Below are 15,738 nucleotides of genomic sequence, written 5' to 3'. Positions count from 1 at the left end.
GGAAGGAAGGAAGATGAGGACAAACGAAGGAAGGAAGAGGACGAGGAGGAAGGAATGGAGGAAGGGAGAGAGGAGGAGGAGGAGGAGGAATGAAGGAAAGGGGGAGAGGCGGGAGGGGAGGGAAGGAAGGAAAGAAGGAAGGAAAATGAGAGACAGACGAAGGGAGGAGGGAGGGAGGGAGGAAGGAAGGAAGCGGAGAGAGGGAGGGAAGGAATGGAGGAAGGGGAGAGAGGGAGGAGGGGAGGGAGGGAAGGAAGGAAGGAAGATGAGGGACAGACAAAGGAAGGAAGAGGAGAAGGGAGGGAGGAAGGAAGGAAGGCTAAAATTATGAAATACAATCACTTCCAACCTTCTCTTCAACAAATATTAATAAATATCTCTTCTCCTTCTTAACGCTTCCAGAAATACCTTTCAACCCCTTATTGAATTCTCATCTGTTTCAATCATTATGCAAGTTTTGAACGAGATTATATTTTTAAGACTTTAGTTCCCCTAAAGAGTTGGAATTAGGGAAAAGGAATCTGGTTTTGGAAGCAGGCAGTTCTCCAAGAAACAGTTTCATGCTTTAAAAGCTCTTTTGGATGCTGTATCTCCGCCTCTGTTTTTTGCTCTGTGGGTGTTTCATCCCGATCAGAAACATGTACTTGTGTGGCAAATTTGTAAGCAGGAGGACTCGCCATACTGCAGAACTTTTCCTACATATAATTTCCGTAAAAGCCTGGTACTAAAAATAATTTCACACAGAGGTTTGGAGCCCTCTTTGTATTTAGGTCAAATGTTTCTGGGTTCATGCAATTCAACGGTTCATAGAATAGAATAGAATAGATTTTTTTATTGGCCAAGTGTGATTGGACACACAAGGAATTCGTCTTGGTGCATACGCTCTCAGTGTACATAAAAGAAAAGATACGTTCATCAAGGTACAACATTTACAACACAATTGATGGTCAATATATCAATATAAATCATAAGGATTGCCAGCAACAAAGTTACAGTCATACAGTCATAAGTGGAAGGAGATGGGTGATAGGAATGATGAGAAGATAATAATAGTGCAGATTAAGTAAATAGTTTGACAGTGTTGAGGGAATTATTTGTTTAGCAGAGTGATGGCGTTTGGGGAAAAACTGTTCTTGCATCTAGTTGTTCTGGTGTGCAGTGCTCTATAGCGTCGTTTTGAGGGTAGGAGTTGAAACAGTTTATGTCCAGGATGTGAGGGGATCTGTAAATATTTTCACAGCCCTCTTCTTGGTTCATGCAGTATACAGGTCCTCAATGGAAGGCAGGTTGGTAGCAATGATTTTTTCTGCAGTTCTAATTATCCTCTGAAGTCTGTGTCCGTCTTGTTGGGTTGCAGAACCGAACCAGACAGTTATAGAGGTGCAAATGACAGACTCAATAATTCCTCATAAATTCATAAATTAACCAAATGGATTGGTCTGTAATACATCCTGACACAAACACACCAAAACATCCCTGAGCTGAAAACTAACTCAATGCATCTCCTGGATCTTTCACTGACCTGGATTAAGCTTGGAAGTCTCTGGAAAGGACTCTGCATCTACAGCAAAGGATTCTGGGACGGTGTTGCTTTGCTAAACCAGGGGTCTCCAACCTTGGCAACTTTAAGTCTGGAGAACTTCAATTCCCAGAATTATCCGGCTGGGGAATTCTGGGAGTTGAAGTCCTCCAGGCTTAAAGTTGCCAAGGTTGGAGACCCCTGTGCTAAACTAATGTCGTTGGGGGCAGGTTGTCCTCGGTTTATGACCACAACCGAGCCCAAAATCTTTGTTGCTAAGCAAGACAGTTGTTGAGTGAGTATTGCTCCCACTTTACAACCCTTCTTGCCATGGTTGTTACGTGAATCACTGCAGCTATTAAGTTAGCAATACGGCTATTAAGTGAATTTGCCTACCGCGGGACACTGCAGCCATCCTAAATATGAGTCCTTTGCCAGGCGTTTTGCATTTTGATCATGTGACCAAGGGGATGTTGCAACGGTCATACAGGAAGTCATTTTTTCCCGCTGTACCGTTATAGCTTTGAACGGTCGCTAAACAAACTTACAAACAGGTAAGGACTACCTGTAATCAAGCATTAGCACCCCAATGCACCCCAATGCAGGGGTGTAATGTAAAATTTGTTATTACTGGTTCTGTGGGCGTGGCTTGGTGGTGGGGGGTTAATGTGACTGGGTGGGCGTGGCCAACTTTAAAAAAAAAACTTTTAAAAGCATTTTTTCTACAACCTCTTCGGCCGGCCAAAGAGGTTGTAAAAAATTCCTTTTAAAAGGCTCTGGTGATCCCAGCTGAGATGCGCGATCATCAGAGGCTTTTTTTTTTAACTTTTAAAAGCATTTTTTCAGCCGAAGAAAAAATGTTTTTAAAAGTTAAAAAAAACAACACAACTCTGATGATTGCGTGGCTCAGCCGGGCATGGGAGGAGCAGGGATTTTTGCTACCGGTTCTCTGAACCACCCGCTGCCATCGCTACCGGATCGGGCAATCCGGTCCGAACCGGGAGCATTTCACCCCTGCCCCAATGCCATGTAGGATCGCTGCAAATGGGGAGTAGTGATGCTACTGAACCTTCAGAGAAATCCTTCTTGAAAAAAAATCTATCAGTTAGAATAGAGCCGGAACAGACCTTAGAGATCTTCTCGTCCAACCCACTGTTCAAGCAAGAGACCCTATACCAATTCAGATAGGTGGCTGTTCTTAAAAACCTCCAGTGATGACGCACCCATAACTTCTGAAGGCAAAGCTGTTCCACTGGTTAATTGTCCTCACTGTTAGGAAGTTTCTCAAGAGAATTTCAAGAAACCTTAGATTGTCTTTCCTCCCCCTAAAAGATACCCATGTTTCCAAAAATAAGACTGATAGATAGATAGATAGATAGATAGATAGATAGATAGATAGATAATAGGTAGGTAGGTAGGTAGATAGGTAGGTAGGTAGGTAGGTAGGTAGATAGATAGATAGATATCACAGACAGACAGACAGATAAGATAGATGGTAGGTAGGTAGGTAGGTAGGTAGGTAGGTAGGTAGGTAGGTAGGTAGGTAGGTAGGTAGATAGATAGATAGATAGATAGATAGATAGATAGATAGATAGATAGATAGATAGATAGATAGATAGATTTTTTAAAAATTTGCATTTATATCCCGCCCTTCTCCGAAGACTCAGGGCGGCTTACACTATGTCAAGCAATAGTCTTCATCCATTTGTATATTATATACAAAGTCAACTTATTGCCCCCAACAATCTGGATCCTCAGATTGATTTTATACCTTATCACAACTTACAACTTACAACTATAATTGCCCATGCAGTCTACGAATGAATAAAGATTTGATCGATACCATAATTGCACGCTTCATTTACAGTCGTAAGTCGAGGACTGCCATATAAACGCAAGAACGCCAAACTCAACCGATAACCATTTCATCGAATTATTCCCCTTCTCCCCATGAGAGCCTCTCTTAAAGCAGAACCTCCAGCGAAATGCAGCATACCTGTGCAGCCACAATAGCGGACAATTATTGGCACAACAGAGACATACCTGCAAATCATAGATATATTTTTCTTTCTTTTAAGACCGTGAATCGGGCGGAGAGGTGAACCTGCCCTCCTTCCTGGCCTTTGCATTTACAGGAACCGTGGACTAAAACGATGTAGGAGGGGGAAGGAAACTAATTATAACCCCACACCCACTGAAATCTGGGAGGGGACATTTCTCCCTTCCCCCCCCCTCTATAATTACACCCACGGAGCGGTACATTAATGGTTTCAGTCTGTTTGACATGTTTGGGCTGTAGCCCAAGGTCAGCCCGACCAGCCTACAAACGGTTTAAGCGTCCTGTGCTATTATCATGCCAAATTAGGCGGCGACATTAAAAAAGGTGTACGAATATGTGAGACAGGAGCTTAATCGTTTTCCTCAGAATATCCCCCAAAGCAAAGTGCCTCAAAAGCGTCTCTTTGAAAGACGGTTCGCAGTTCAGCGGATTCGTTCTCCAACAAAAACTCTCGTGTCTCTTGGTGTTAATGGAAGATGAGACAATTTACCTTCATGGGTGATCAGCTAATTTGCATAGATGCAGCTGGAAGTGACCTCAAGAGTCAACCCGTCATCGTCTTGAGAACAGATGAACTCAATCTAGAATTACTGACCAAGCCAACTTTCTTCAGCTTGGGCACCTTCAGTTCCCAGAATCCACCAGCTCCTCCCCCCCCCTTTTTTTTTGGTACAATTCTGCAAAAGTTGTGGGTTTTTTCCCCAGAGAGCACCCAAGGTTCAAGACAGTGGTGGGTTTCAAATTTTTTTACTACCAGTTCTGTGGGTGTGGCTTGGTGGGCGTGGCATGGCTTGGTGGGCGTGGCAGGGGAAGCATACTGCAAAATCTCCATTCCCTCCCCAATGCAGGGGAAGGATACTGCAAAATCTCCATTCCCTCCCCAATCCAGGAAAAGGATACTGCAAAATCTCCATTCCCTCCCCAATCCAGGAGAAGGATACTGCAAAATCTCCATTCCCTCCCCAATCCAGGAGAAGGATACTGCAAAATCTCCATTCCCTCCCCAATCCAGGAAAAGGATACTGCAAAATCTCCATTCCCTCCCCAATCCAGGAAAAGGATACTGCAAAATCTCCATTCCCTCCCCAATCCAGGAGAAGGATACTGCAAAATCTCCATTCCCTCCCCAATCCAGGAAAAGGATACTGCAAAATCTCCATTCCCTCCCCAATCCAGGAGAAGGATACTGCAAAATCTCCATTCCCTCCCCAATGCAGGAAAAGGATACTGCAAAATCTCCATTTCCCCCCCCAATCTAGGAAAAGGATATTGCAAAATCTCCATTCCCTCCCCAATCCAGGAAAAGGATACTGCAAAATCTCCATTCCCTCCCCAATCCAGGAAAAGGATACTGCAAAATCTCCATTCCCTCCCCAATCCAGGGGAAGGTTACTGCAAAATTCCCATTTAATAATAATAATAATAATAATATCAGAGTTGGAAGGGACCTTGGAAGTTTTCTAGTCCAACCCCCTGCCCCGGCAGGAAACCCTACACCAAATCAGACAAATGGCTATCCAATATTTTCTTAAAAATTTCCTCCCGATCTGCTGGGACTCGGGAGGCAGAGAATAGATGGGGGCGGGGCCAGTCAGAATTTTTACTACCAGTTCTCCGAACTACTCAAAATTTCCGCTACCGGTTCTCCAGAACTGGTCAGAACCTGCTGAAACCCACCTCTGGTTCAAGACCATGAAACTCATCTAAGCTTAGTGGCCCATGGAGAAACACGTCTGGGTTTTCGTTAGTACTGAGAAAATGTTCTCCCATCACCGTTGAATTCCTCGTGGGTCAAAGGAGAAGCACGATGTGGCCTTTGGAGAGAGATGCATTGTGCTTCCTCTCATCCCATCTCCTCATTGTTTGGCTGTCGGCCAAATGAAGCCCATCCATCAAAAGGCCTTCAGAATAAGGTTGTGTTATGAACTCAGCACGAGGCATTCTGGGGGGAAATGAGAGCCGGTTTGGTCTAGTGGTTAAAGTCCCAGGTTAGAAAGCTGGAGACTATGAGTTCTAGTCCTGACTTAGGTAAGAAAATGGTGGGTGACTTTGGGCCAATCGCCAGGACACAGTGAGTTATAGTCCCACCTTAAGCATGAAAATCATGTGGGTGACTGTGGGCCAATCACTAGGAGACAGTGAGTTCTAACGGTAAAGGTAAAGCTTCCCCTCGCACATATGTGCTAGTCATTCCCGACTCTAGGGGCCAGTACTCATCTCTGTTTCAAAGCCGAAGAGCCAGCGCCATCCGAAGATGTCTCTGTGGTCATGTGGCCGGCATGACTCAACACCAAAGGCGCACGGAACGCTGTTCCCTTCCCACCAGAGGCGATCCCTATTTTTTTCGACTTGCATTTTTACGTGCTTTCGAACTGCTAGGTTGGCAGAAGCTGGAACAAGTAACGGGAGCTCACCCCGTTATGCAGCGCTAGGGGTTCGAACCGCTGAACTGCCGACCTTTCGACCGACAAGCTCAGCATTTTAGCCACTAAGCTATCGTGTCCCCTCAGTGAGTTCTAGTCCTACCTTAAATATGAAAGCTGGTTGGTTGACTTTGGGCCAATCACTGTCTCTCAGCCTTACCCACTTGTGGAGAAAAGACAAGGAGGAGGAAGATACTAGGCCCAAGGTTGACTCAGCCTTCCATCCTTTATAAGGAAGGTTAAATGAGGACCCAGATTGTTGGGGGCAATAAGTTGACTTTGTATATAATATACAAATGGATGACGACTATTGCTTGACATAGTGTAAGCCGCCCTGAGTCTTCGGAGAAGGGCGGGATATAAATGCAAATAAAATAAAATAAATAAATAAAAATAAGATACATTGGATATGTTCACTGTCTTGCACTCTTTATAAAAATAATAAAGGCAGAAAAAAGTAAAATAAAATAAAATAAAATGAAATGAAATGAAATGAAATGAAAATAAAATAAAATAAAATAAATGAAATGAAATGAAATGAAATGAAATAAAATAAAATAAAATAAAATAAAGCTGTCAGGTGTTTTTCTGACATCACAATATGTTTCCTTCAAGAGGTTGTTTGAACATTTAACCTCAAAGTTGATAGATAGGTGGCTTCTTCCAGAGGAAATCACTAGCACTGAAGAACAAAACTTTAAAAAAAAAATCACTCATATTCAGGGAGTTGCTCTATAATACAGTAATTTTCTCCCACAAAATTCCCAAAATATTTACACTTAGCTAAAACTCTCTCCCTCCCTCCCTCCCTCCCTCTCTCTCTCACACACACACATACTTCAGTAGTTTTAAATAATCATCATCATAAAAAGTAGGTCCCACTCAACAATGCTTTCCAGCAATTTCAATTAATTTTTTTCCTCCTTTCTAATGCCTCTTGCTAACTGCTTTGTGCTCAGCGTGGCTTCAGCATTACTTGCTGTAGAATAGCCCAATTAATCACTTCGGTCCTTTCCAAGCCATGGAAGCGACATTAACTACCGTCTTCCTTTGAGTCATGTCCTTTTTACTGCTATCTCACAATTAAAAAGTAAAGAAAGACAGTTAATGTTAGATAAACAGTAATTAAAGCGAAAGACTAATTTAAGAGAATATTCTTATAGACCAGATTAGTTCACGGCCAGGGTATGATCCTGGGAGGAAGTTTCTAACTAAAGATGCAATGTCTCTTTAAAACCATAATAATATTACAGTCTTTAGTTTGCATTGTAGGAAGTTAGCACCCACGCCTCTCGTAGATGACTATTTTGAGAAATATTAAAAAGGCAGAATATTGTATTTCCCTAAAGGAGAAACATACCCCCACCTTTCTTAATAGCCACAGCAGGACTGGGACAACCTATCTACAATCCCAGGGTGATGGGATTAAGACATGACCCTCCAGGACATAATAGGATTATCTAGCAGCAGGGCTCACTGCATTACAAAATCACCTGGGGACATTACATCAGCCCAAGGTTCAACCAAACTTGATTCAGACAAACATGACCCCACATGGCCCTACGGGAGTCTGACTACAGCCAATAGAACAAATTTCTTGCACAGGAACAGGAAACTCAAGGGCAAGGCCCAAGAGAGGGTATAAATAACCTTCACTCTCAACTCCATGTTGAAGCTGCCCAGGACCTCAAACCCATGTGGTCCTGTTCGTCATTAAAACATCTTTCCAATCAGACTCCATGTTTCCAGTGTCTTTCTCCCCGCTTGGAACTGAACCAAATGGATATATGTCCTCCAACAGCATCAATAGGCTGGGTTTGAATTGAATTCTGAAGTCTAGAAAAGTTGGGGAAATAACAACAACAACAACAGCCTTTATGGCACCACGGTATCATCAGGCTCTTCTATAAAAATAAAATTAAGAATCGGAATTCTAGGCAAAATTGTGTAAAAGCCAACTTATAAGACATGAAGCTAGATAAATCTGGATTAATTAATCCCAGAAGGAAGTGTAGTTTGAATTTGTGATTAAGACCGCTGTACGAGGAGCTGTGATTAATTATTCCAGTGCACCACTTTACTGCGAAAAAGGTTCTTCAAAGGCTCTGCGGTAATTGAGATCGGTCCTTAACAAAAATGAAGAGATTGCATGCTTTTATTTTATCAGCAATAATAAAACATGCTTGCTACAAAAGAATACACTTTATTGCAAAAAAAGAGGCCATACTGCAAAATCACAGAATCCCCCATAAACTATTCAAATCAAGAAATTCTACATAACCAATTCATGGGACTAGATGAACATGAAGTTCTAGTTCAAGAGAGCAAGTTTGGTCTCGTGGTTAAGGGACCAGTCTAGAAAATAGGGAACCATTGTTGTGGCCCAGTAGCCAGCAGAATTGGACAGTGAGGAGGTTGGGGAGGAACTTGGGCCAGTCCTTGGGGCTAGGGAAAGCTTGGACAAGGGCTCTACATCAAAGGCAGAGAGGGGATCAAGGCCATCTGATAGTTATGTGCTGCCTCCGGAGTCTTCTGAGCCTGACATCAGCGAGGCAGAAGAACAGCGGGAGCCTGTTCCCAGTGTGCGCATGCGTAGAGCTGCCAGAAGACAATAACAATTAAGAAAATAGAGTCGACTTGGGAGCAAGGATTGGAGATGATGGGCCCCTCCCATAAGACATAAAAAAGGAGCAAACAGGACGTGAGCTTTTGCAGGAAGCAATTAGTTCATCAAGCTTTGAAAAGTTCTGTTTGACTCTGTGCCAAGTTTGGCCTTGCCCTGTGTTTGGCAATTAGTTCTCTGGCAGCATTCCAAGGGAGATAAGGTAGGTGTTTATAAACATTCTCCTGAAAAACTGTTTGTGAAGCCTTGCAGACTGTGAATGACAATAATTCACAGCTGCATAAATAAAAGAGATTTTGCCAGGACTAAGATGGCGCTTTATACTTTTTAAGGAAGCCTAGGTCAGAACAACTATGAATTCTAGTCCCATGTTAGCCCTGAAAACCAGCTGGGTCACCTTGGGCCGATCACCAGGATAATGTGAGTTCTAGTCCCGCCTTGGACATGAAAACCAGTTTGGTGACTTTGGGCCAATCACTAGGACACTGTGAATTCTGGTCCCATCTTAGGCATGAAAGCTAGCTGGGTGACCTTGGACCAGCCACTCTCTCTAAGCCAAACTCACCTCACAGGGTGGTTGTTGTGGGAAAAATAGAAGGAGGAAGATATGTTGGATATGAGAGTGAAATGCTACCAGTTCGGGCCAGTTTGTCTGAACCGGTAGCAAAAAATGCTACCGGTTCGCCGAACGGTAGTAAAACAATATTTTTAAAAAGTTCCAACGATCAGCTGAGTGATGCATGATAGTCAGAATTTTTTTTTTACTTTTTAAATTTTTTTTACTACCTATTCGCCCGAGCCAGTAGTAAAAAAATTGCTTTTAAAAGGTAAAAAAAAAAGGTTCCGACGATCAAAGCTATGCCGCGCGATCATCGGAACCTTTTTTTTACTTTTTAAAAGCATTTTTTAGTACCTATTCGCCCGAATCGGTAGTAAAAAATTCTTTTAAAAAGTTTTTTAAAAGGTTCCCATGCGCGCTGCAGTTGATCACCCCCCCCATGCCCGCTGTTCTACTTACCTTCCCAAGCCTCTGTTTGGTGCTCACTGTGTGTGCACAGCGCACATTTGGCGCATGGTGACATGTGCGGCCACCAAACCGGTAGTAAACCTGTTCAGATTTCACCACAGCTTCAGTCCTCTTTATCAATTGTTGCAAGGCCAACAAAACTTACACCTCGGTGAGGGAAGCCCTATGGATTTTTATTAAGTAAGATTTTCACACCATTAGATTTACAGAAGACTCAGAAAGCGAGAAATGGAACAGAGGCCATGGTCAGAACGCTAGTCCACTGCTTCTACCAATGGAGCAATTTAAGGCCTTTGAACTCTGGTGCTGGAGAAGAATCCTGCGAGTCCCTTGGACTGCAAGGCGATCCAACCGGTCAGTCCTAGAGGAGATCAACCCTGACTGCTCTTTAGAAAGCCAGATGAAGCCTGAAGATGAAACTCAAAATACTTTGGCCACCTAATGTGAAGGAAGGACTCACTGGAGAAGAGCTGGGAAAGATTGAGGGCAAAAGAAGAAGGGGACGACAGAGAACGAGGTGACTGGATGGAGTCCCTGAAGCAGTCGGCGTGAGATTAAATGGACTCCAGGGGATGGTAGAGGACAGGAAGGCCTGGAGGAACGTTGTCCATGGGGTCGCGATGGGTTGGATACAACTCCACAACTAACAAAAACAACAATAAAGCACTTAGTTCTAGATTGTCTTACTGACTCCTTACAATATAGTAAGGTAGGCTGACATTATCATTCCTACCCTGCACCCACAATGTGGATAAAATGCATATTAACTAAGGATGTTGCCTTGGTTTGATCCCATAGTGCAAGGCAAGGCAAAATAAGTTCCATAGACATCTGCCTGAAAGACATCTTCATGGGTGCTAGTTAGACCCCTTACCCTGAGTTTTAATTGGTGGTCACATTATGTGAGTTCCCACAACAGGCTATTTCCGCATTCCAAGTGCTTCTTTATATTACGACGACAGTTAGTCCTTGACTAGCAACCATTCATTTAGTGACCTTTCAAATTTACACAGCACTGAAAATGTCCTTGCATTTACGAAGATCACAGCATTTCCACATATGACCAAAATACGAGCAACTTGGCAAGGGCCCTGTATTTACAACAGATGATAGATAGATAGATAGATAGATAGATAGATAGATAGATAGATAGATAGATAGATAGATAATTGATAGATATAGATAGAGAGATGAGATAGATAGATAGATAGATAGATAGATAGATAGATAGATAATTGATAGATATAGATAGACAGATGAGATAGATAGATAGATAGATAGATAGATAGATAGATAATTGATAGATAGATATAGATAGACAGATGAGATAGATAGATAGATAGATAGATAGATAGATAGATAATTGATAGATATAGATAGACAGATGAGATAGATAGATAGATAGATAGATAGATAGATAGATAGATAATTGATAGATATAGATAGACAGATGAGATAGATAGATAGATAGATAGATAGATAGATAGATAGATAAATAGATAGATAGATAGATAATTGATAGATATAGATAGACAGATGAGATAGATAGATAGATAGATAGATAGATAGATAGATAGATAGATAGATAGATAGATAGATAGATAATTGATAGATATAGATAGACAGATGAGATAGATAGATAGATAGATAGATAGATAGATAGATAGATAGATAGATAGATAATTGATAGATATAGATAGATGAGATAGATAGATAGATAGATAGATATAGATAGATAGATAGATAGATAGATAGATAGATAGATAGATAGATAGATAGATATAGATAGACAGGAAGAAACAAAACTTTTGTTGTCATTTTTTACTGTGGACACACACTGGCACAGATTCAAAATCTTTAATAATAATTTAACAGTTTGAGCATCCTGGACTTATGATTTTGTTATTTTCAACCTTCCCAGCACCCAAAACACAAAGTCAGTGAGGGAAGCCAAATTCCATTAACGACCATGTGATTCACTTTGCTGTAGTGATTCACTTAGCAACTATGGCAAAAAAAAAGGTCGCAAAATTGGGTGCAACTCACTTAGCAACTATCTTGCCTAGCAACAGACATTCTAGCCCCAATGGTCGTATATTGAGGACTACGTGTACTAAGTTCAGAGCAGAAGATTTCAAATCCAAAATTCACAGTGAATCCTTTCTAGCCATAATATTATTTTACTTATTTAAATCCTGCTTTTTTTTCCCTTTTACAAATAATTCAAGGTGGTTAACATGTCCAACACACCTCACTCCTGCTCTTTTTCCAACAACAACAACAACAACAACAACCCTGTGAGGTGATTTGTGGTGAGAGAGAGTGACTGTCCCAAAGCCACCCAGCCGGCTTTTGTGTCTAAAGTGGGACTACAATTCTCAGTCTCAGGCTTTCTAATCTGTGCCTTAACCACTAGTCCAAACTACACCAATTATCAATTTATTCCACTTTCCAGCAACTTCTAATAGAAGAAAAAGTGTACATATGTCTTTTCAGCTATTAAACAAACAGCTTTCATGCTTAAAATATTTTAACAGTTTGATTCTGTTAACACACATAAAACTGGAAAATATTTACAAACATTTTAAGGGACAGTGATAGAATGTTAGCAATTTTTTCAAACCTCTAAATATAGAAAATATGTTTTGAAAGTATAGGGTAGTCTACATTTTGCCCAATAAGGTTTTGCCAGAAAATATCTATAGATTTCGGCTTAAACCTTCACAAAGAGCCTAATTCCATCAAAAACCAAACACGTCTCGCTGGTTATGCTGTTATACAATTGTTTCCGCTTTTAAAAATATATTTAAATTGAATACTCTTTGCCCAGATGAAAAGCTTTTGGGAATAACCTAATTTCCTTACTCATATAATTTTTTAAAAAGGGAATAATCATGGCCCTTAAAAATAATCATCTCTATTTTATGAACTTCTGCCTTTCCAAGATGGAAACTGCTTTGTCATGAAAGAGGATTATCCAGAATTGCTGCTAAAATTTTGCAAAAGACAAAAATCAAGAAAAAAAAAACTTTTCATGTGAAAGAAGAAAAGAATTTTAAGGAAAACTACAGGGACAGCTGATAAAAAGTAGCAAACATCCAAAATAGTCCTATTTTCCAAAGGCCGCAACACAATTTTTGCATTTTGCTTAAAGAGAAGTTTAGAGGCTCTTTCAATAGCCAAAATGTCACTAAAATTTTAAGCAGTTTTAAGAAAACCTGCAGTATTGAAATTCATATGGCCTAAAATAAAGATCTCACGGAAATCATTCTGTGGTCCTTGAACAAATAAATAAATAAATAAATAAAAAATAAATGGGTGGCACAAAAAATAAATATGACAAATAAGGAAAAAATTAACATGCCAGCCAACAGACCATCATAAAACAGATGTTCCTTGGGGTTGCCAAGGGTCTACCAACAAAATAAGAACAACAATAATTTTAGCATTCTAATTTTGGCATGACTGAGAAAGCAATCCACAACCCAGTGGTAAATCTCAGATTTAACTAACCTGTGTTCCATTAAAATACAGTTCTTAGTAGACTATGATCATGGACATGTTCTTTACAAAAGCAGGAAAACTGAACACATACAGTTAGCTCTTGAACAACCGTTCATCTGGAGAACCTTTCTTGAAACTGTACCGAAGACAGAGAAAATGGTTCACCTTAACCTCATAATGATATCTCAGCAAGGGGTGGGGAAAACATTTAATTCAGTCTCCAAAAATACAGGACTTTCCGGATGTATTTAGAATACAGTTCTAAAGACTTCGAGGGATCATGGTTACAGCTACAGTCATCATACCCCATTAGACAGCGATACCTCTTTTGCCAAAAAATGCTCTCTTGAATGGCTACACCTTTTCAAAACAACAGTCTGAAGGTGCCCAATTCATCCACCTGGACACAACAGCCACCGAATTCAAAGAGTCTTCTGCATGAGTAGGCAGGGGAATCATTACAACAAGGAAAAATCCAGCCTCTCTCTGACTGTGTTTCTTTAGGATCCGATGCACAAAGAAAGCCACAAAAATCCAAGTTTTCCCAGTTCCAAATAGCATCTTCAAATTATGACATACCTCTGAAGCACCAGGGAATCCACTACTTTTAGCAACAGCTAAACTGAAGCGTCCATGGAGATTCTCCAGTCCTGGTTGTCCCAAAGGTGCTTTTTTCCCAAGAGGCAACGCGACTTGCTTTGTTTTTCCTCGCAGATGTTTCGCTTCTCATCCAAGAAGCTTCTTCAGTTCTGACGGAAGACTGAATTGAAAAAAAAAGGATCTTGGATGAGAAGCGAAAGGTCTCCAAGGAAAAACAAAGGAAGCCCAGTTGCCTCTTGGAAAAAAAAAAAAAGGACCTTTTTGCAAGGGGATTACATTCTAAGAAAAACTTGATTCACACATTTGCAAACAAGGCGAAGTCTTCAGCAGATCTATCCCCTTCCCCAATCTCACGAAATAAAATGAGGACGCTGCACCTTCTTAAGCACAGCTGGCACATACAAACAATCAAATCTGCCCCCAAATCACCAGCTGATGGCAATACATGACATTTCCACGCCACGCTTCCCCCAGCAAATAAAAATAAAACCTCCAGTACGGCCGAGTTAAAAACCTGTGCAACAAGTGAGACATAGAGAGAAATTTTTTTCATTCCAAATCTCAACATTTCAGGAAGATTCCGGGGACTTTGCTTTTTTTTAAAAAAAAACACAACAACAACAGAAAAGAAAGCTTCTCCTTCAAACAGCGATTAATAAAACACAGAGAAGGTAATATACTGTAAAAGGAAAGGGGGGAAAAAAACCCCCACTAAAACAAACTGCAGCTCTCCAAGAAGGGTGGAAACATTATTTTTTCTTAATTAACCACATTAACTCTGCTTTGAGAAGGCAGGATTCTTCCGCCTGATTAAATAAACTGGGAAGCTCTGAAAATAATAAAGCGTTTTCAGGAAAAAAAAGAAAAAAAAAACAGCAGACCCAGGAAGAATCGAGGCAGATCATCCTACCTGGCTAATTCTTCTTTTTCCTTTTTTCCTCTGGTGCTGGCAACCATAAAACGTGCTGCTCGGTTTTAATAACACCTCTGCCAAAAAAACATTCTCGCCGGAGTGCTTGGAACAGAATGTTGTAGCTTCTCCTTCTCATTTGCTAGAGGAAAGTTAAACCCTTCTAGGAGCGGTTCGCAAGTTTCCCTCCCACTACTTCCTTTAAACCCAAAGAATTTGGCACCCGGCCCTGCTGTCCACCTGTACCGACAACGGCTTGACAGTATGCCGGCACTCGGCAGTATTTGGATGCTGGGTTCTTCCTACCAGCTTGCTGGGTTGTTTTGCTTTCTTCTTCTTAAAGAATTCCCTATGTTGGCTCACTCTGCTAACAGGCAAAGGGCTGGAGAGAGAGAGAGAGAGATTTAAAGTCAATCTAAAATCTTAATCCAATGCTATTATTCCATGGCAATGGTGGTTTTGTCCTTGCTGTCCACCGGCTGCAACCAAACCACTAAGAAATGGGAGTCTGACTTATAAATTGATGAGTGGACCGCTGGAATTGTAGCAACATCATATAATAAACCAGAAGAGGCAGAAGATAATCAGTACAAATGGGTTGTGGCAAGGAAGGATTTCGAAGCTGTAAGGCAGGGGTCCTTGGAAATTTTAAAACTTGTGGACTTCAACTCCCAGAATTCCCCCAGAACTGACTGGGGGGAATTCTGGGAGTTGAAGTCCACAAGTCTTGAAGTTGCAAGGATGGACACCCCTACTCTAAGGAACTTGGTCTTTACTTTCTGGGAGGGAGAGAAAATCAGATCTGGTTTCACAAACCGGCTCAACAATTAGAATAGAACAGAATAAAATAGAACTTTTTTATTGGCCAAGGGTGATTGGGCACACGAGGAATTTGTCTTGGTGCAGATGCTCTCAGTGTACATAAAAGAAAAGATACGTTCATCAACAATCATAAGGTACAATATTTAATGATAGTCATAGGCTATAATTAAGCAATCAGGAAACAATATCAATATAAATCGTAAGGATACAAACAACAAAGTTACATTGGTATTATTTGAATAAATGTAACG

At 41.1% G+C, this 15,738-nt stretch overlaps 1 protein-coding gene across 2 annotated transcripts in view; it reads right to left on the bottom strand.

Moving 5' to 3' along the window:
* ZBTB7C (zinc finger and BTB domain containing 7C) overlaps nt 1-14,858 on the bottom strand; it is a 144,934-nt gene extending 130,076 nt beyond the window's left edge. Inside the window, exons 1-2 of one of the 2 annotated variants that reach the window (XM_058171007.1) lie at nt 14,666-14,858; nt 13,735-13,915 (exon numbers count right to left, since the gene is read on the bottom strand). Coding sequence is in view for 1 of the 2 variants with exons in the window: in XM_058171006.1 (XP_058026989.1) it covers nt 14,666-14,712 (47 nt within the window). In the remaining variant the exon portion in view is untranslated. The remainder of the gene's footprint in view (nt 1-13,734; nt 13,916-14,665) is intronic. The other variant, XM_058171006.1, reaches the window with a different exon arrangement.
* Nucleotides 14,859-15,738: the final 880 nt, after the last annotated feature.

The sequence above is a fragment of the Ahaetulla prasina genome, chromosome 2, assembly GCF_028640845.1.
Source record: "Ahaetulla prasina isolate Xishuangbanna chromosome 2, ASM2864084v1, whole genome shotgun sequence".
Taxonomy (NCBI): domain Eukaryota; kingdom Metazoa; phylum Chordata; class Lepidosauria; order Squamata; family Colubridae; genus Ahaetulla; species Ahaetulla prasina.
The sequence above is the reverse complement of the archived record's forward strand: the minus strand, read 5'-3'. Positions and strand labels throughout refer to the sequence as shown.